The 15602-nt window shown below is 27.3% G+C and overlaps 5 protein-coding genes across 5 annotated transcripts; all 5 read left to right on the top strand. All coding sequences in view use genetic code 12, as the record gives it.

The window, feature by feature from the left end:
* Positions 1-500: 500 nt before the first annotated feature.
* Positions 501-2348, top strand: KGF55_000384 (DNA topoisomerase 3; the record flags this gene model as incomplete). Its single annotated transcript, XM_051758707.1, has 1 exon — positions 501-2348. One exon carries the CDS (start codon positions 501-503, stop codon positions 2346-2348), a length of 1848 nt encoding a protein of 615 aa, XP_051617122.1.
* A 168-nt stretch (positions 2349-2516) lies between these two features.
* KGF55_000383 (FG-nucleoporin) lies at positions 2517-3701 on the top strand (the record flags this gene model as incomplete). The annotated part of the gene is made up of 1 exon (XM_051758696.1): positions 2517-3701. One exon carries the CDS (start codon positions 2517-2519, stop codon positions 3699-3701), a length of 1185 nt encoding a protein of 394 aa, XP_051617121.1.
* Positions 3702-5394: 1693 nt separating this feature from the next.
* Positions 5395-5988, top strand: KGF55_000382 (uncharacterized protein; the record flags this gene model as incomplete). The annotated part of the gene is made up of 1 exon (XM_051758685.1): positions 5395-5988. The coding sequence occupies one exon, from the start codon at positions 5395-5397 to the stop codon at positions 5986-5988; it is 594 nt and encodes a 197-aa protein (XP_051617120.1).
* Positions 5989-9998: 4010 nt separating this feature from the next.
* KGF55_000381 (uncharacterized protein) lies at positions 9999-11633 on the top strand (the record flags this gene model as incomplete). Its single annotated transcript, XM_051758674.1, has 1 exon — positions 9999-11633. The coding sequence occupies one exon, from the start codon at positions 9999-10001 to the stop codon at positions 11631-11633; it is 1635 nt and encodes a 544-aa protein (XP_051617119.1).
* Positions 11634-12947: 1314 nt separating this feature from the next.
* KGF55_000380 (uncharacterized protein) lies at positions 12948-15438 on the top strand (the record flags this gene model as incomplete). Its single annotated transcript, XM_051758663.1, has 2 exons — positions 12948-13708; positions 14421-15438. 2 exons carry the CDS (start codon positions 12948-12950, stop codon positions 15436-15438), a joined length of 1779 nt encoding a protein of 592 aa, XP_051617118.1.
* Positions 15439-15602: the final 164 nt, after the last annotated feature.

Raw genomic sequence — 15602 nt, 5'->3', positions numbered from 1 at the left:
TGTGGAAAAATAGTCAATGACACAACATGCAATGGGGATTTTAAACAGATTATTACTTCAGTTATGATCTGCTTGGTGGATCAGATGATATCTCGGTGTTAGAGCTTGTGTATGTAATCTTCTTGATATTTAAAATTGTAACTACTCTCTCTTTATTTGAAATGTTTAAATTAGAGAATAAAATGAAATACATAAATCGAACTTTAGTGTGGAATACGAAAGACGTCAAAAGACAAATAAATAGATGAGATCCAAAGTAATTGGCCGAGTATCAGTGGTTATATGTCTTCCACTTTCTACTGCCATACTTAGTTTTATCTACACACTTTCGATTTAGTCAAACGCGTAAAATTTGAAAGTTTCTTATCTGGTAGCATTATCTGACTCGAATATATTGATAAATCCAAACATTCAGAGGAAGCGTGATTCTTCTAGCAAATTAACCATCATTTGATTAATCAAACAAGTCAAAACAACACTACTTGGCCACTCATCATTACATGAAAATTTTATGTGTGGCAGAAAAACCGTCAATTGCAAAAGAAGTTGCTAACATTTTAGGTGGTGGAAATGTAAGAGTAAGATCTTCTAAAAATAAATATATCAAAAACTATGATTTCAGATATTCATTTCCATCTACTGGTTTCTGTGATGTCACTATGACCTCAGTCTTGGGTCATATCACAAACTTGGATTTTCCTAGTTCATATTCGTGGGGTAAATGCTCTCCAAGAACTTTATTTACAGCTGAAATATTGACTAAAATTACTCAAAAAGAAGTGTTTGATAATATTTCAAGTGAAGCCAGAAATTCGAGCAAGTTGATGATATGGACGGATTGTGATAGAGAAGGGGAATATATCGGAAAAGAAATATTTGACGCCGCTAGAAAAGGTAATTCACAAATAACATTGAACAATGTTTGGAGAAGTAAATTCTCACACTTAGGAAGACAACATATTCTAAGTGCAGCTAATGCACCTATACAATTGGACATGAAAGCAGCTAATGCTGTACAATGTCGTATGGAGGTGGATTTAAGAGTAGGTTTAAGCTTTACGAGACTTTTAACTGATAACTTGAAAAATGCTAAAATTATAAAGGATAAGGAAGTTGCATCATATGGAACTTGTCAATTTCCTACTTTGGGCTTTGTTGTTGATAGATACAAAAGAGTGAAGAATTTTAAATCTGAACCATTTTGGTATATTGAGCCTATGATAAGGAAAGAAAGTAAAAAGACATCTTTTAATTGGGTTAGAGGAAATATATTTGACAGATTATATGTGATGATATTGTATGAAAAGTGTTTAAAAAATGAGTTTGGAACTATTACAAAGCTTGAAACTAAATCAACTAGTAATTATAGACCATTACCATTGACAACTGTGGAATTACAAAAAGATTGTGCTAGATATTTTAAAATGTCTGCAAAATCTACTTTAGCAGCTGCTGAGGCATTGTATAATAGAGGTTTTCTATCTTATCCAAGAACTGAAACTGATAAATATCCGTCATCATTGAATTTAAAAGACATATTTGAAAAGCAGAAACAAGATTCCAGATGGGGATTATGGTGTAACAAATTATTAACTGAGGGGCATGAAACTCCTAGAAGTGGTTCCCATGACGATCATGCGCATCCGGCAATACATCCAGTAAATTATGTTTCCATTGATTCCTTAAACAATCAAAACGAAAAGAAAGTCTATGAATATGTGGTTCGACGATTCCTAGCTTGCTGTTCAAAAGATGCAGTGGGTTTACAAACGCTGGCAACCTTAAAATGGGGTGATGAATTTTTCACAGCAAAAGGATTAATGGTTACGGAAAGAAATTATTTGGATGTTTTTATTTATAAAAAATGGGACAGCTCTAAACCTTTACCTAAACTTAGTGAAGGCGAAAAAGTGAAAATCAGTAGTGGATTAATGAAAGAAGGAAAAACAAGTCCACCTCAATTAATGACTGAAACAGAGCTTATTGCATTGATGGATGCTAATGGTATTGGAACAGACGCAACAATTGCTGAACATATTGATAAAATCATTAGTCGGAAGTATGTTGAAAAGGAAAAGCGAGGTAGGGTAGATTACATAGTTCCATCGAAACTAGGATTGGGATTAATTGAAGGATTCGATAAGATGGAATTCGAAGGTATATCACTATCTAAACCATTTTTAAGAAAAGCTTTAGAAAATGCTTTACAAGAAATATGTGATGGTGTTAAACGAAAAGAGGAAGTTGTTGAAGAGATGAATAAAATTTATAATGACGCTTATGATGTTTGTAAAAGGAAAGAAAGCATTTTGACTAATCTGTGTAGAATAGCTAATACGGTTAATTAATATAAAATTAGAGCTTAGACTGTTTCTCGTATTATGGATTATTTTAAAGAGGTGGAATCATAATGTTTGTATTCTTCAACCGCTTAAAGCCTCTTATAGTATAAGTTCAAAAAAATCAAATTTATTCGAAACATCAACATTCTTCACTACAATCCAATAATCAACAAAATGTTCGGCTCACTGGGCTTTGGTAACTCAAATCCGTTTGCAACCGGAGCAAAAAGCGGATCTGGTTTTGGGTCAAGTGGATTTGGATCATCAAATACTCAATCTCAATCATCAGGATTTGGAAGTTCAGGTTTTGGAAATGCAGGATTTGGATCATCCGGTTTTGGAAACAAACAATCACAACCTCAAAATACCTCTGGCTTTGGAAGTACAGGGTTTGGAAGCTCTGGTTTTGGGAATAGCCTGACTTCTAAGCCATCAGCTTTTGGTCAATCACAAACAGCATCAGCTTTTGGCTCACAAAGTAGTAATCAATCAGGGTTTGGAAATTCAGGTTTTGGGAATTCAGGGTTTGGAAATTCAGGATTTGGTAATTTTTCTTCTTCTTCTGGGTTTGGTAATCCATCAGGAGCTTCATCAGCATTTAGTAAACCTGCTCAACCGTTTGGCACACTGTCAGTATCCCAACCATCAGCATTTGGATCAACTACAACACAACCTCAAACAACATCTGTGTTTGGTGCACAATCTACTACTTCAAAACCTTCAGCATTTGGTGCATTTGCTTCTCAAAGTTCTACGTCAAATCCATTTGGTCAAAAAACTAATGGAAATGTATTTGCACAATCTATCAATAATAATAGTCCCTTTGGTCAATCAAACATACCTGAAAGCAATGTATTTGGGCAACTGAAACCTAATCCGTTTGGTCAAGCACCAGAGAAGCCAAACCCATTTGGTCAAGCACCAGAAAAACCTAATCCTTTTGGTCAATCATCACAGAAACCTAATCCTTTTGGTCAAACATCAGAGAAACCAAATCCTTTTGGCCAAACTTTGGAGAAACCAAACCCATTTGGTCAATCAACTACGACTACAACTAATACGAACAGTCCATTCGGTCAATCGAATAATTTACAGAATAATTCCGGTTTTGGTCAACCTTCAAATACGGCATCTACATTTGGACAACAACCACCACTTACTACATCTGCATCTATTCAAAAACAATCCCCATTTGGATCTACACCTACGTCAAAAGCATCAATTCAACAACCTAATCAAGCAAATCTTAAAGAAAATGTTACGGACCTAAGTAAATTCGTTATTGAAGCTTTCATGTCTACTAGATTTGAGTTGGGACATGTACCGGATATACCGCCTCCTCCTGAATTAATTAAGTAATTGCAAATCTGGTATTTGAATGTGTATAATGTAGCATAATATAGTTTAATGAAATCTAAAATATTTACGACACACAAAACTTGTACAAAATTATAAATAGACTCTATGTATTATCATTTCTTTCAAACAAATTATGATTAATGATTTGTATAGAATGTGGACAACCGAATATCAAACATTTATATTCAAAATATAAGAGTGAATATGTGAAATTAACAGTTTGTCCTAAATGCAATAAAATTTGTGATAAATATATTGAATATGATTCAGTTATATTATTTCTTGATATTTTACTTTTAAAAAAACAAGCATATAGACATTTATCATTTAATTTAATTGAAATTGATTTTAAAGAAAATGAAATATTTAAATTGAATTTAATTAAAATGATTGTTTTGATATTATTATTTGAAGTATATTTAAATTGGGCTATATTTGAAAAACATTCAATAATAACAAATAATTATTCAAACTTATTTAAAAGGAGTATATTATATCAATATTGGTTTTTTATATTACAAACTATATTAAAGAATTTTGTATTTAATGTTGTTCTTCAAAGTATACTACGACTAGGATATAATTGGGGTACAAATTATACAAAATATGGGTTTATTTTAAAAACTTCAATTTTATTAAAAACAATAATAGTATCTGGATCAATTAAATTATTTAGAATATTAATGTTAATTTGGCCAAATGATATTTTACTAATTCAAAATATATTCGAAATCATTTCAATTTTTAATATGATCGAGGCATTACATATTATTACCGATTTGAATTATTTTATAATAATTTTTAATGTGACTGTATCTATGTTGTCCCTGAATATAGTTGTTAATTATTTATGGAAAAGCTTTGATACACTGTATACTAATAGCTGCTAGCTGGACCTACACATTTACAAACATAGAGGAATAAAATCAGGTTTTGGTTGTTCATATAGTTCAATGGATTTTAAAAGCTTCAAAGCATCAAGTTGTGGTAAGTAATATGCAAATACTAACAATATGTGGGATTCTGATAGTAATATAATACTTTTTGTTTCTTTTGGACGTTAGTGGCCTCAAAGTAGTCAAATGACTATAAGCTCAAATTTTTAAAAAAATTTCCGAGTTATAAGTTATACAACTATCATCTTTAATTACACTGTCAATAAATTCTGACAATCAAGAATCATACATTATCAGAGATATGAAGTTTACTCTATCATATGTTAAAGATCAATACGTTTTCCTCAAGGCAATCATGTGAATCATCGTAAAAAGAAACTGGGGCCAAAGAAGTGATATTGAAGGATGAATTGGGAAAATTTTCCATATTCAATTGACTGATGTTGCAATGAGGATCTTGTCGATATAAATTGAAGCTTGACTCGTTTAAATTCTAATATGATGGAGATAATCTGCACACTTTAAGTTATTAGCAGAAAATATAAAAATACAATATATTTGTTAAAATCGTAGTAGTTTTGAGAATTCATTGTACTCTATTCCTTCCCCCGATGTTTGTAAAGTGACTCTTAAATACAATATAATTCAAATAATTTTAAGATCTTAAACAGATCGTATAAAATTGTAATTCAGGATCTAAAAAACGATTTTTAATTTATTCTGTTTTTCTTAAAAAAAAAAACGTTTCAATAAGATCTTACATTTTTTTTCAACCAAATGAGATCTACCAAAATTAAATGAAATCAACATCATTAACATTTAATTTATTTTCATTAGCAATATGTTCAAGTGGATTATATGATTGTTTTTCACAACAATTACCACCTCATTTAATTCGTGGTGGTCATTTACAATTTTTAACAAATATTTCATTAATTTTAACAATAATTTATATATTAATCAATTTATTTATAAATTTTAAATTCATTAATCAGTATAATACAACTATTTTATATAATATAGTTATAAATTTAGAATTTATTGTAACTTTAGGTTATTGGACTTTACATTATATATTACCAAGTTTATTAAATACAAAAGAATTACCACCTACTTTTACATTAGATTTTAAAATTCATTTATTTCCATATTTATATTTATTATTAATTAATGAAAAAAGAAATAAATCAGCTTTATTTTATACTGGTTTAACAATTGGAATTTATTGGAGTTATATTGAATTTATTGTTGCAAGTGATTCAACAAAATTAAGTAAATTTGCTTATCCTTTTTTAAATAGAGGTGGATTTTTTGCAAGATGTGTTTTTATGATTGGATTTTGGACTTTAAGTTGTTTAAATTATATCTTTTTGGGTTATATTAAAGGTTGAAACAATTTTATGAGGAATAGTTGGTCATTGATACTAGGTGATTGCGAAGTATTGAAACAATTTGATGGAATTGCTTGTTGTGATTCTTGTGAAATGATGTCAATGAAAACAATAAATGTCTTCTTTCTAGCATTTCTTGTTCGAATTTGGTCAAGTTAGTAGCAAATCGATTAATTGAGTTTAACATCAGAGAAGTCGTGACCTAAGACCTAGATGCATTTCCTTCTGTACTAGACTACATCCTTTTGGATGTTAAATTACCAATTTAACAACAATTGGAATCAATATATGAAATATCTTGTGATTGATGAACTCAAAACGCGTCTACAATATGTATCTTTAATTTAAATATTGCTTCGTAAACCAGGTCATTAGTTCAATCTATCATAATTGTGTATCACTAATAGAATTTTGTACATAATAAATACATATTGTTTGAAAATCCGAAATCTCCAATCTTGAATGATTAATTTTACGAGATATTTTAATTTTAAGAACCGTTTAATAATAAATAAGACATTATTTAATCTAATAGACTATAGAAGATTCAATTTTGTACTATCACGTCAAAATGTCGTTGTTGTTTCGACTTAATACAAAGCTATGTATTTTACGAGATCTCAAAGAATTTGTAATATCGTTCGATTTTACAAAGGTGATATGGTATATATTATAGGACTTTAGAAAAGGCTCAAATAAGGCTTTTAAACCGCTTAGAAAATTAACTAAATCAAGAGCCGTTTTATGATAAATTTGGATCGTAAATAATTTAAAATATGGCTTATTTTGACTCTCATTTTGGTTTTTCATAATTTACTAGTAATTATATGCTATAAAAAGATTTATAGAATGCATGACTTTTGAAATCACGAATTCTCAAAAGCCGAGACCTCTTTAATGTGAAGTTCGCAAACAAACAATCAACCAAATTGATGTTTTCCCATAGTATCAATGAACGATTAATCGAATTTTCAAGAAGGTACAAAATGTCACGTATGAACTCAATCGAATAGTTGGGGAGAACTCATCAAGTGTTTATTTCTTAGTGAAATAATACATCAATTAATTTACGAGAGTGAAATAGATAAAGTAAAGTGTAAGAAATTTGGTAGCTTCACTTACACTAATTACAATGTCGTCAAATTGAATAAAGTCACAAAAAACCAAAATTCATTTGAGAGAGATTTTTTAAATTTAAAAAAAATAAAAGTCATTTAAAGAATACAACAGTTTTAGTCTTTATTATATATAAATTGAATCAAATTTCATATCAACAACAACTCAATTATTAATTGATATTCATTTTCCATTATTATCTCATACATATATATCATCCATACTAAACTAAAGAATATAAAGAAATGAATTCAGAAAAAATTGTTGCTGTTATATTAGCTATATTTTTACCACCATTAGCTGTATTTATGGTTAAAGGAATAAGTGGAGCATTTTGGTTAAATGTTATTTTATGTTGTTTCGTTTGGTTCCCTGGTATTTTACATGCGTTATATGTTGTTTTAGCTGATTCTTAGAATTATTGAAAAGTCAATTGGTAATTGGAAAGTTCTTTCTGATTTTCAAAGTTCTACAATTATTGCTACAACTACATATCTACTTCATTTTATTTTACTACTTCCTTTCATATTTCAAGATTTATGAGGTCAATTGTTGTCTTTTTATCAAATTAGTTTTACATGTATAAAAATTGTTGTTTAAATTAATATATAATTTTCATTCAATCTGGCGAAATTGCTCCTATTTTATGAGGCGTTAACATTTGAAATTTGGGAATAAAGAAAATGTTGATCAATTGAGTAACATCTCTATGATCTCTCTATCTCGTCTTCTCTGCTCAGCCGATCTGTTGGTAACACGAGTACGGATTTTACTATACGAAATAAAGTTGTTGATAATTTAATAAACGCTGGGAATATTTCGGATTCGGTAATAAAAGGGGCAAAAAAAATCGTTAAGATAAAGACAATTATTTCATCCAATACTGATATAGTGGTTGATTTTACTTCCCAAATCAAGAGGAAAACATTGACTTAGGTATGTTGGAAGTTGATGTTGAATACTATGTTGATATTTCTCGAAATTTCGTTAATTTTATGAGTGGGGGGGGATAGACGGCTTAAAAATATTTTGTTGTTGAATATTAATTTTGCTTATCAAATTATTTCATATTAGTAGTCTATACAGTATAAAAAAATTTGGTCTAACCATACACTAGAAATTAATTAATTTTTTACCATAAAATGGTAAGAAACTTTCTTATAAATTTGATGAGTTTTATTATTCATTTACGAATTCATATGATTAAGATGTGAAACAACCGAATAGAGTAAACTAGATAAAGAAATAAAATGAACGTTTTCAATATTCAGGGGAAAGACACAAAATCTTGAGATTTTTTAAGTGATATCATCAATCAATAACAAGAACTAAGAGACGAAACAAAGTTTTGAAATTACAGATACTAAGAGTTAAAATTTACGTCTAGTAATTTACGTTCTTTCATATTGAATTAGTACGGTCTTATCTTAATAGTCTTTGAAGAAGGTTATATTTGTTTGAAAATTGAATTCCATAATCTTCACTTATGTACTTAAAATTATATAGCAAACAAACTATTCCGAAAATAAAAAGGATCTACAATACATTTCTTATTAAACAAAAGTCCTTTATTAATTGTAGAAATTTCTTTTTATCTATTGTTTAATATATTCTCGAATAACGCTATAATTCCTAGCTTCAAGATTCAACTCGTGAATTAACTCGTGAATTAATTCTTCGTCAGTGAAATGGGTAGAACTTTAGATTTCTTATCCGTATAGTACCTAGTCAATAAACGTATATATCTTATCAACTATCTCGAGTATTTTAAATCACATGATTTAATAAGGATATAGATAAGATAAAAGATAAAATTACGAAAATAAAGTTCATCAATTAAAGGTTACAAATACAAATTCTTTAGCGGAAAATGCAACTTTTTCACATAACTAATGAACAGAAATTAATAGCGATATGGTAGACGATCACAAAATATATAATTCAATAGAATATGGAAAATGGTTAGTATACTATACCGTATTAAAATACTAAATGAAAGAAAAGACTTAAGTAAGAGAGAAAATTTTGTAATAGAACAGATTAAATGAATAATTCTAACACTAAAATTTTGCATCTGCACCCCTGTTTCTATTAAATAAAATTTTATAAAATCGTCCAATCAATTCTTATAATTTTATTTTGAGTTTATGCATCAATAATCATATCAAAAAATTTAGAGATAAAACATTTTTGTAATGAGACCACAAATGCTCGAAATATTCTTCCTTCCATCTGAGATTGATAAACCGGTATAAACTAAAACTCTTAAATCCTTCGTTTTAAATCTCATAGATTTTGTGAAATATTTTATTTTCTTTCATTTTCTGATCTAAAATATTAGATCTTACTTAATATTAATCGTTGTAATATTCCAGTAAACTTAACAAAGAACTTCGTAGAAATACTTGCTCATTCATCCACCGTAAAAGTGATCATAAAATTTTTTAGTCTGCCTTAAAGACATCACTTTACAACTACCATCATTCTAATAGATTAAGGCGTATATCTTTATATCAAATTTTATTCCTGCAGTAATATAAATTTCTCATTGATTTAGTAAATCTTTTTTTGTATTACAATGTTTTTGTACCACCTTAATAAATTCCATAACGTACTTAGTTAAACTATTTAAGTAACTTAACATTAGTATCATATACTAAACAGTACATAATTAAGTTTCTTATCTCTATCATTCAATTCTTAATTCTATTGTTCTTTTGAATGAACATAGATTGGAATATTTAAATATATATTATCGAACTTATCTTCGTCAATTTTATTATGTTGATACCAAACTGATAAACAACCAAAACCCCCTTAAAAAGACCCTTATATTTAACCATCCAGTTTCCAACGTCATCAAGAGTATAAGACAACCACCATATTCAAACCAAATGTCTTCAACAAAACTACTATCACATTCCTCAAATCATCATAGTATTGGATCATCATCAGCAATAACACCTTCAAAAATTTTACAACAATATGAAATTACTAAAAATTTAATTAAACAAAATTCAAATGAAACACAATTACAAACAAATTCTCAATCACAATCACAAACAAATTCCAATGATACTGCAATAACAACATCAGATAATGATGAAACATTACCACCATTTTCATTTTCAAAAAAGCCATGTACTTTATCATGTATAAATGAAACAACATCAAATATAACTTCAAAAATGAATAAAAATTCAAATAAATCATCAACTACAACAAGTATAAATAATAGTCCAAGATTTGATCATCATCCATATCAACACCATCTACAAGATCTGCAACATCAACAACATCAACCTACTGAATTTAGAGATTTTGATTATGATGAACAAATAAGATTTCCAAGAATGAATAGTAAAAATTGTACATATACTTATTCAACAAAAAAATCATCATTTAGTTCATCTGAAGATCAAATGAATAATGCGAATAATAATAATAATAATTTTTCAAAAAGGATAGAATCTTTTGAATCTTTAAATAGTAATAAATCTTCAAATGATATTTCAAAATATTCAACTATACAAGAAGAAAATCCTTCTTCATCAAATAATCAGCATCAGAATCATAACCAGAACAACCAAAATAATTATAAACCTGCAATTTTTGATTTAAATCAACCCATAAGAAGATCATCTGAACCTTTAAAATCTTTTAAAAATAATGATGAATTTAGACTATTATCAGATTTTCAAAATCAAACTCAAATTTACAATCAAAATGAAAAAGAAAATGAAAAAGAAAATAATCAAACTTTAAATATAACAACAAATTCCAATAATATAGTTCCAACAACAATAGAATTCAACAAGAAAAGACCAATGATGACTCCAGCAGTATTAAGACCACCACCAATAATTTCAAAAAAAAATATTTCAAATTTTAAAAAAATTTATACTTTATTAAATATTGATAATAAATCATTAGATTATAAAACAGAACCAACACATTTACATTGGAAATCAAATAATTCAACAAATCAATGTTTTAATTGTTCTCAAATTTTTTATTCAAAATTAATAACTATTATATATGATGTTCCAAAACGTCATCATTGTAGATTTTGCGGAATGATTTTTTGTTTAAATTGTTTAAATTTAGAAAATCAAGTATTATTAGATAAATTTGCAAATTTTATAATACCAATTAAGAACTTATCAAATAAATTACCAATTCAAAATAATAAAATTTGTAAAAAATGTTGTTTAATTTATGAAAATTTAAAAATTGAAATAAATAACCCAAAAAATTTTAAAAATCATTTAAATTTAAATAGTATTAGTCAATGGTTTTTATTAATTGAAAATCCAAATTTATTACATTCTTTTAGTCAAGCTTATAATGATTCAAAAATTTTAAGATTTAAACAATTTTGTTTAGGTGATGAAGATGATGAAGGTGATGATACTGATGAAGATGAAATAGAGAATGGAAATGGTAGAAAAGATTCTTTTAATGGTGGTAGAAAAAGTAGTTTTGTTGTAAATGATTTATCAAATGATTGGAATTGGAGTTCTTTTTAATTTGATAAAACTTGGTCTTTATTTTCTTTATTTTTTTATTTTTGATGTTGTGATTAGTGATTTAGTTCTTAAGTTTGGTATTAATTTCTTGTTATTTTTCAATGTTCAGTTGTTCAGTTTTAATTTAATTTATTTATTTATTTATTTATTTATTTGATGTTTTATTTATTAAGTTATAAATATAGTTAGATTTATATATAAAAATATATATCATTTTTAATTTATCAATTTATTTATTTAATCATCCCTTAAAAAGACCGTTCCTGAAATACCGTAAGAAAAGGAAAGTCAAACTCTGAGTAGTTCTTGTTTAATTCTCAAGTTACTGAAACATATTTTATACAGACTCATAATTTGTTTTTTTTCAATATGAAACATCTATATGTACGTAATTTAATTTAACTGTGGTTTATAAGTACTTAATTTTGCAACTTCTTTTGTGTACATAAGACCAATTTTTGTTTATTTATTTACGTTAGATTAAATTTAGTACAGTACTATTTTTTTGAGTAATTATACACGACTTTTTATTAGTACGAGATATTCTGATCTATGCGGATTAAATTTAGTATTTTTGATAGAATTAAAAATATCCAGTCAATGCTATCTTTGTCAATGGGATATTGATATATCAAACTTTTAAGTGAGGTTGGTATTAAGGGGGAAAATGGTAATCGTTTTGAATCGTGGAGAGAAATAGACGAATTTAATACGTGTATAATTCATACGCGGCTTTACTTTTTTAATTTTTTTTTGTGTTAATTAACAAACGCGTTAATTATTTAATTTATTTCGATTTCAGGTTAAATTTTGTTGATTCAAATTTGATGAATTTTTTTACTTTACTTTACTTTACAACCAAATTTTTTACAACAAATTTATCATCAACAATCAATTTACAACACATCTTTACTTGTCCTAACCATTAAAATCTGCTTTGAGAACCATTTTTGAATAAAGTTTGAAGGTTTATACATCACAAATTGAACGATTATTATATTACATTCGGCATTTTAAATATTATAATTGGACATAAAAAAAAATTTACCGTATTCAATACATATTATTATTTAGGTTGGTGATTTATTATAATTATCGAACCATCAACTAAGTTAAACCAAAACTTAAAGAGGAAAAAATTTTATAGATCTTAATACTACTATTTTGTTTAAAACAAACCAATTTTACATATAGTGACAACCACATATCATCTACTTTTGATATCTGTGGTGCTAACAATTTTACAAAAGTAGTACAAATTAGATTAAAGAAAGCACAAATAGAAGAAATAAAAGTAAATTAAAGTATATAAAAATGTATCAACAACCAAATCATTCATATGCTTCAACTGATTCATTAAGAAGATTATCATCAAATAATCCATTTAGACAATTTCAACAACAAAATACATCTTCTTCTTCATCATCATATTCACATTTACAACCACAACCTAATATTAATTTAAATCCATTACAACCATATCAACAACCACATCATTCAAAATATCAAGATCAACATTATTCATCATCATCCATTTCATCGAATAATAACAACCAGCTCAATAATAGAAGAAAATCATCAAGTTTAAGTAGACAATCTACAAATTCAACAACAAATACATCAAATTCTATAACAAATACAAATAATAATTCAAATTCTCATTTTGATAATTGGGTTGAAAAAAATAAAAATTTGATAAGAAATCAATCAAGTGATGATGATGATGATTATGATGAATACTATAGTAATAATAATAATGATTATGTTCATAATGGACGTATAACTAATACAAAATTAAATTATAGAAAATCAAGTGATCAAGATTCTCAAATTAGTCCTAATAAAATATTAAGTTATTATCAAAATACTAATACTTCAATTGATAGTATTAATCAAATAAATCATAATCAATATAATAGTAAAAATAACAATGGTAACATTAATGGTCAAGCAAATGGTAAAATTAATAGTAAAGTTACAATCAAAAGATCAAGTTCAAAATTAACAAGACCAATTCAATTACAAGCATTTAGATCAGATAGTGATTCAAGTGTAAATTATAATAGTAATAATAGGTATGTTTTTCTTTTTCATAACTTTTAATTCTAGGTCAAAAGCAATTCAAGTTAAATGTCTTTGTCAATCAATGTCAACTAGTCACATGAATAAAACAATCAAAAGACGTATATATCATAGAGTAAATGGCTCAATAAATTCCAGTCAAATATTTATCATAGCCTCAGTTTTTTTTTATTTTTTTGCGTGAGTATGTTTATGTTATTGTAAGCAAAAAAGGGGAATTGCATACAAAATAAACCAACAATAACAATAATAATCAAGTCTAGTCTCACTTATATCAATCAATAACTATACTTACATTAAACTATTTTAGTACCGAAACAATAACACAAATTACAAAGAGAAAATAGAGAGACAAACATAGATAAAAACAGAATAAATAAGATTTCAACTTTTTTTTTTTTTCATGATTCAACATACATTAAAAACTTTATTTAATTTAGCAATTTAAAAGTTAGAGAGAGAGTTAATAATTAACAAAACAACCGAAAAAAATAAAAAATAAATTAAAAAAAAAACTTATTTAGTAGGAATACTGAAATTATCAACCTTATTAATTTGACGTTAAATAATACACCTTAAATATCATAACATTAGTGACGGAATCAACAATTAAATAATCATACTCGTCAACATTTATATAAAGACATTTAACAAATTGTGACCATATCGATCGCTTCAAAATTATACTAACTTTCGATCAATCAGAACTATGAAATCAAATAATCCATTTGCATCTGCAATTAATGATTCAGATGATATATATGCAAGTTCGGAAAGAGAACCATTATATCAACCACCACCTCAATCACAACAACAACAACAATCTATACCGCAAAATCCACAACATAGAAGTACACCACCAGCAAGACCTCCTAAACCACAACAAGATGATTTTGCTCCACCTTCATACGAAGAAGCTGCTGGAAAAGAAGCTGCTAAAAGAGAATATAGGAGAGAAAAAGAAAATAATGGAACAAGTAGTAGTAGTTCCAATGGTCATACAAGAGAACATCGTTCAAGTTCAGATCCTCATAAACATAGATCATCATCACATCATAATTCAAGAAGTCATAGAAAATCATCGAGTTCAAGAAATAAATCTCCATCCAAGAAGAAAGTTGAAACAATACCTGCTAAAAATTTAGATACTATTGATAAATTAGATGTAACTGGATTTTTTGGAGGAGGTTTTCATCATGATGGACCATTTGATGCATGTACACCTCATAGAAATAAAAATAAAAAACAAGCACCAGTAATGGCTTTCCCAGTAGATGGTCCAAATAATTCAATAGCTGGATCAGGCGGTAATATTGATAAAGATGCACAAATGAAATTAGCATTTGGAAATTATGATGATATTGATAAAAATGAAATTGTTGGTAGAAAATCTTCAATAGTTGAAGAATCGCCTGCAATAAAAACAAATAGAATAACAAATGATCCATCAACAAGTATTTATACTCCAAAACAAAATCCATCAGTTATAAATTTCGATGCAACTGCAAAAACTCAACCCATTCATGGTTATTCAACTGAAGGTCTAGGTTCAACTACTTTTATTGATGGAGCTCCTGCACCTGCTCCAATAAGAGCTAAATCTTTAAGTAGGACAGGAAGAAATGGTAATAATAATAAAGAAGAAGAAATTTCTTCATCACCTCAACAACAAAATTCATTTCTTCGAAGAGTTAAAAGTTTAAAACATAGAAATAAGTCTTAGATGATTTATTCTTTTTGATAATTAACTTCTTTAGTAACAATTTTTTTTATGTAACTATTTATATATGTATGTATTTAATGAACAGTGTAAACAAGTGAAAATTCAATTCAAGGTTGATCATTTTGGATGTCTTTGTTATTGATTGATATTTGTGTATAAAATTC

This window comes from Candida pseudojiufengensis, assembly GCF_024610245.1.
Source record: "Candida pseudojiufengensis strain CBS 10847 chromosome Unknown scaffold6, whole genome shotgun sequence".
Taxonomy (NCBI): Eukaryota; Fungi; Ascomycota; class Pichiomycetes; order Serinales; family Debaryomycetaceae; genus Lodderomyces; species Lodderomyces pseudojiufengensis.
This window is presented reverse-complemented; position numbering and strand designations above follow the sequence as displayed.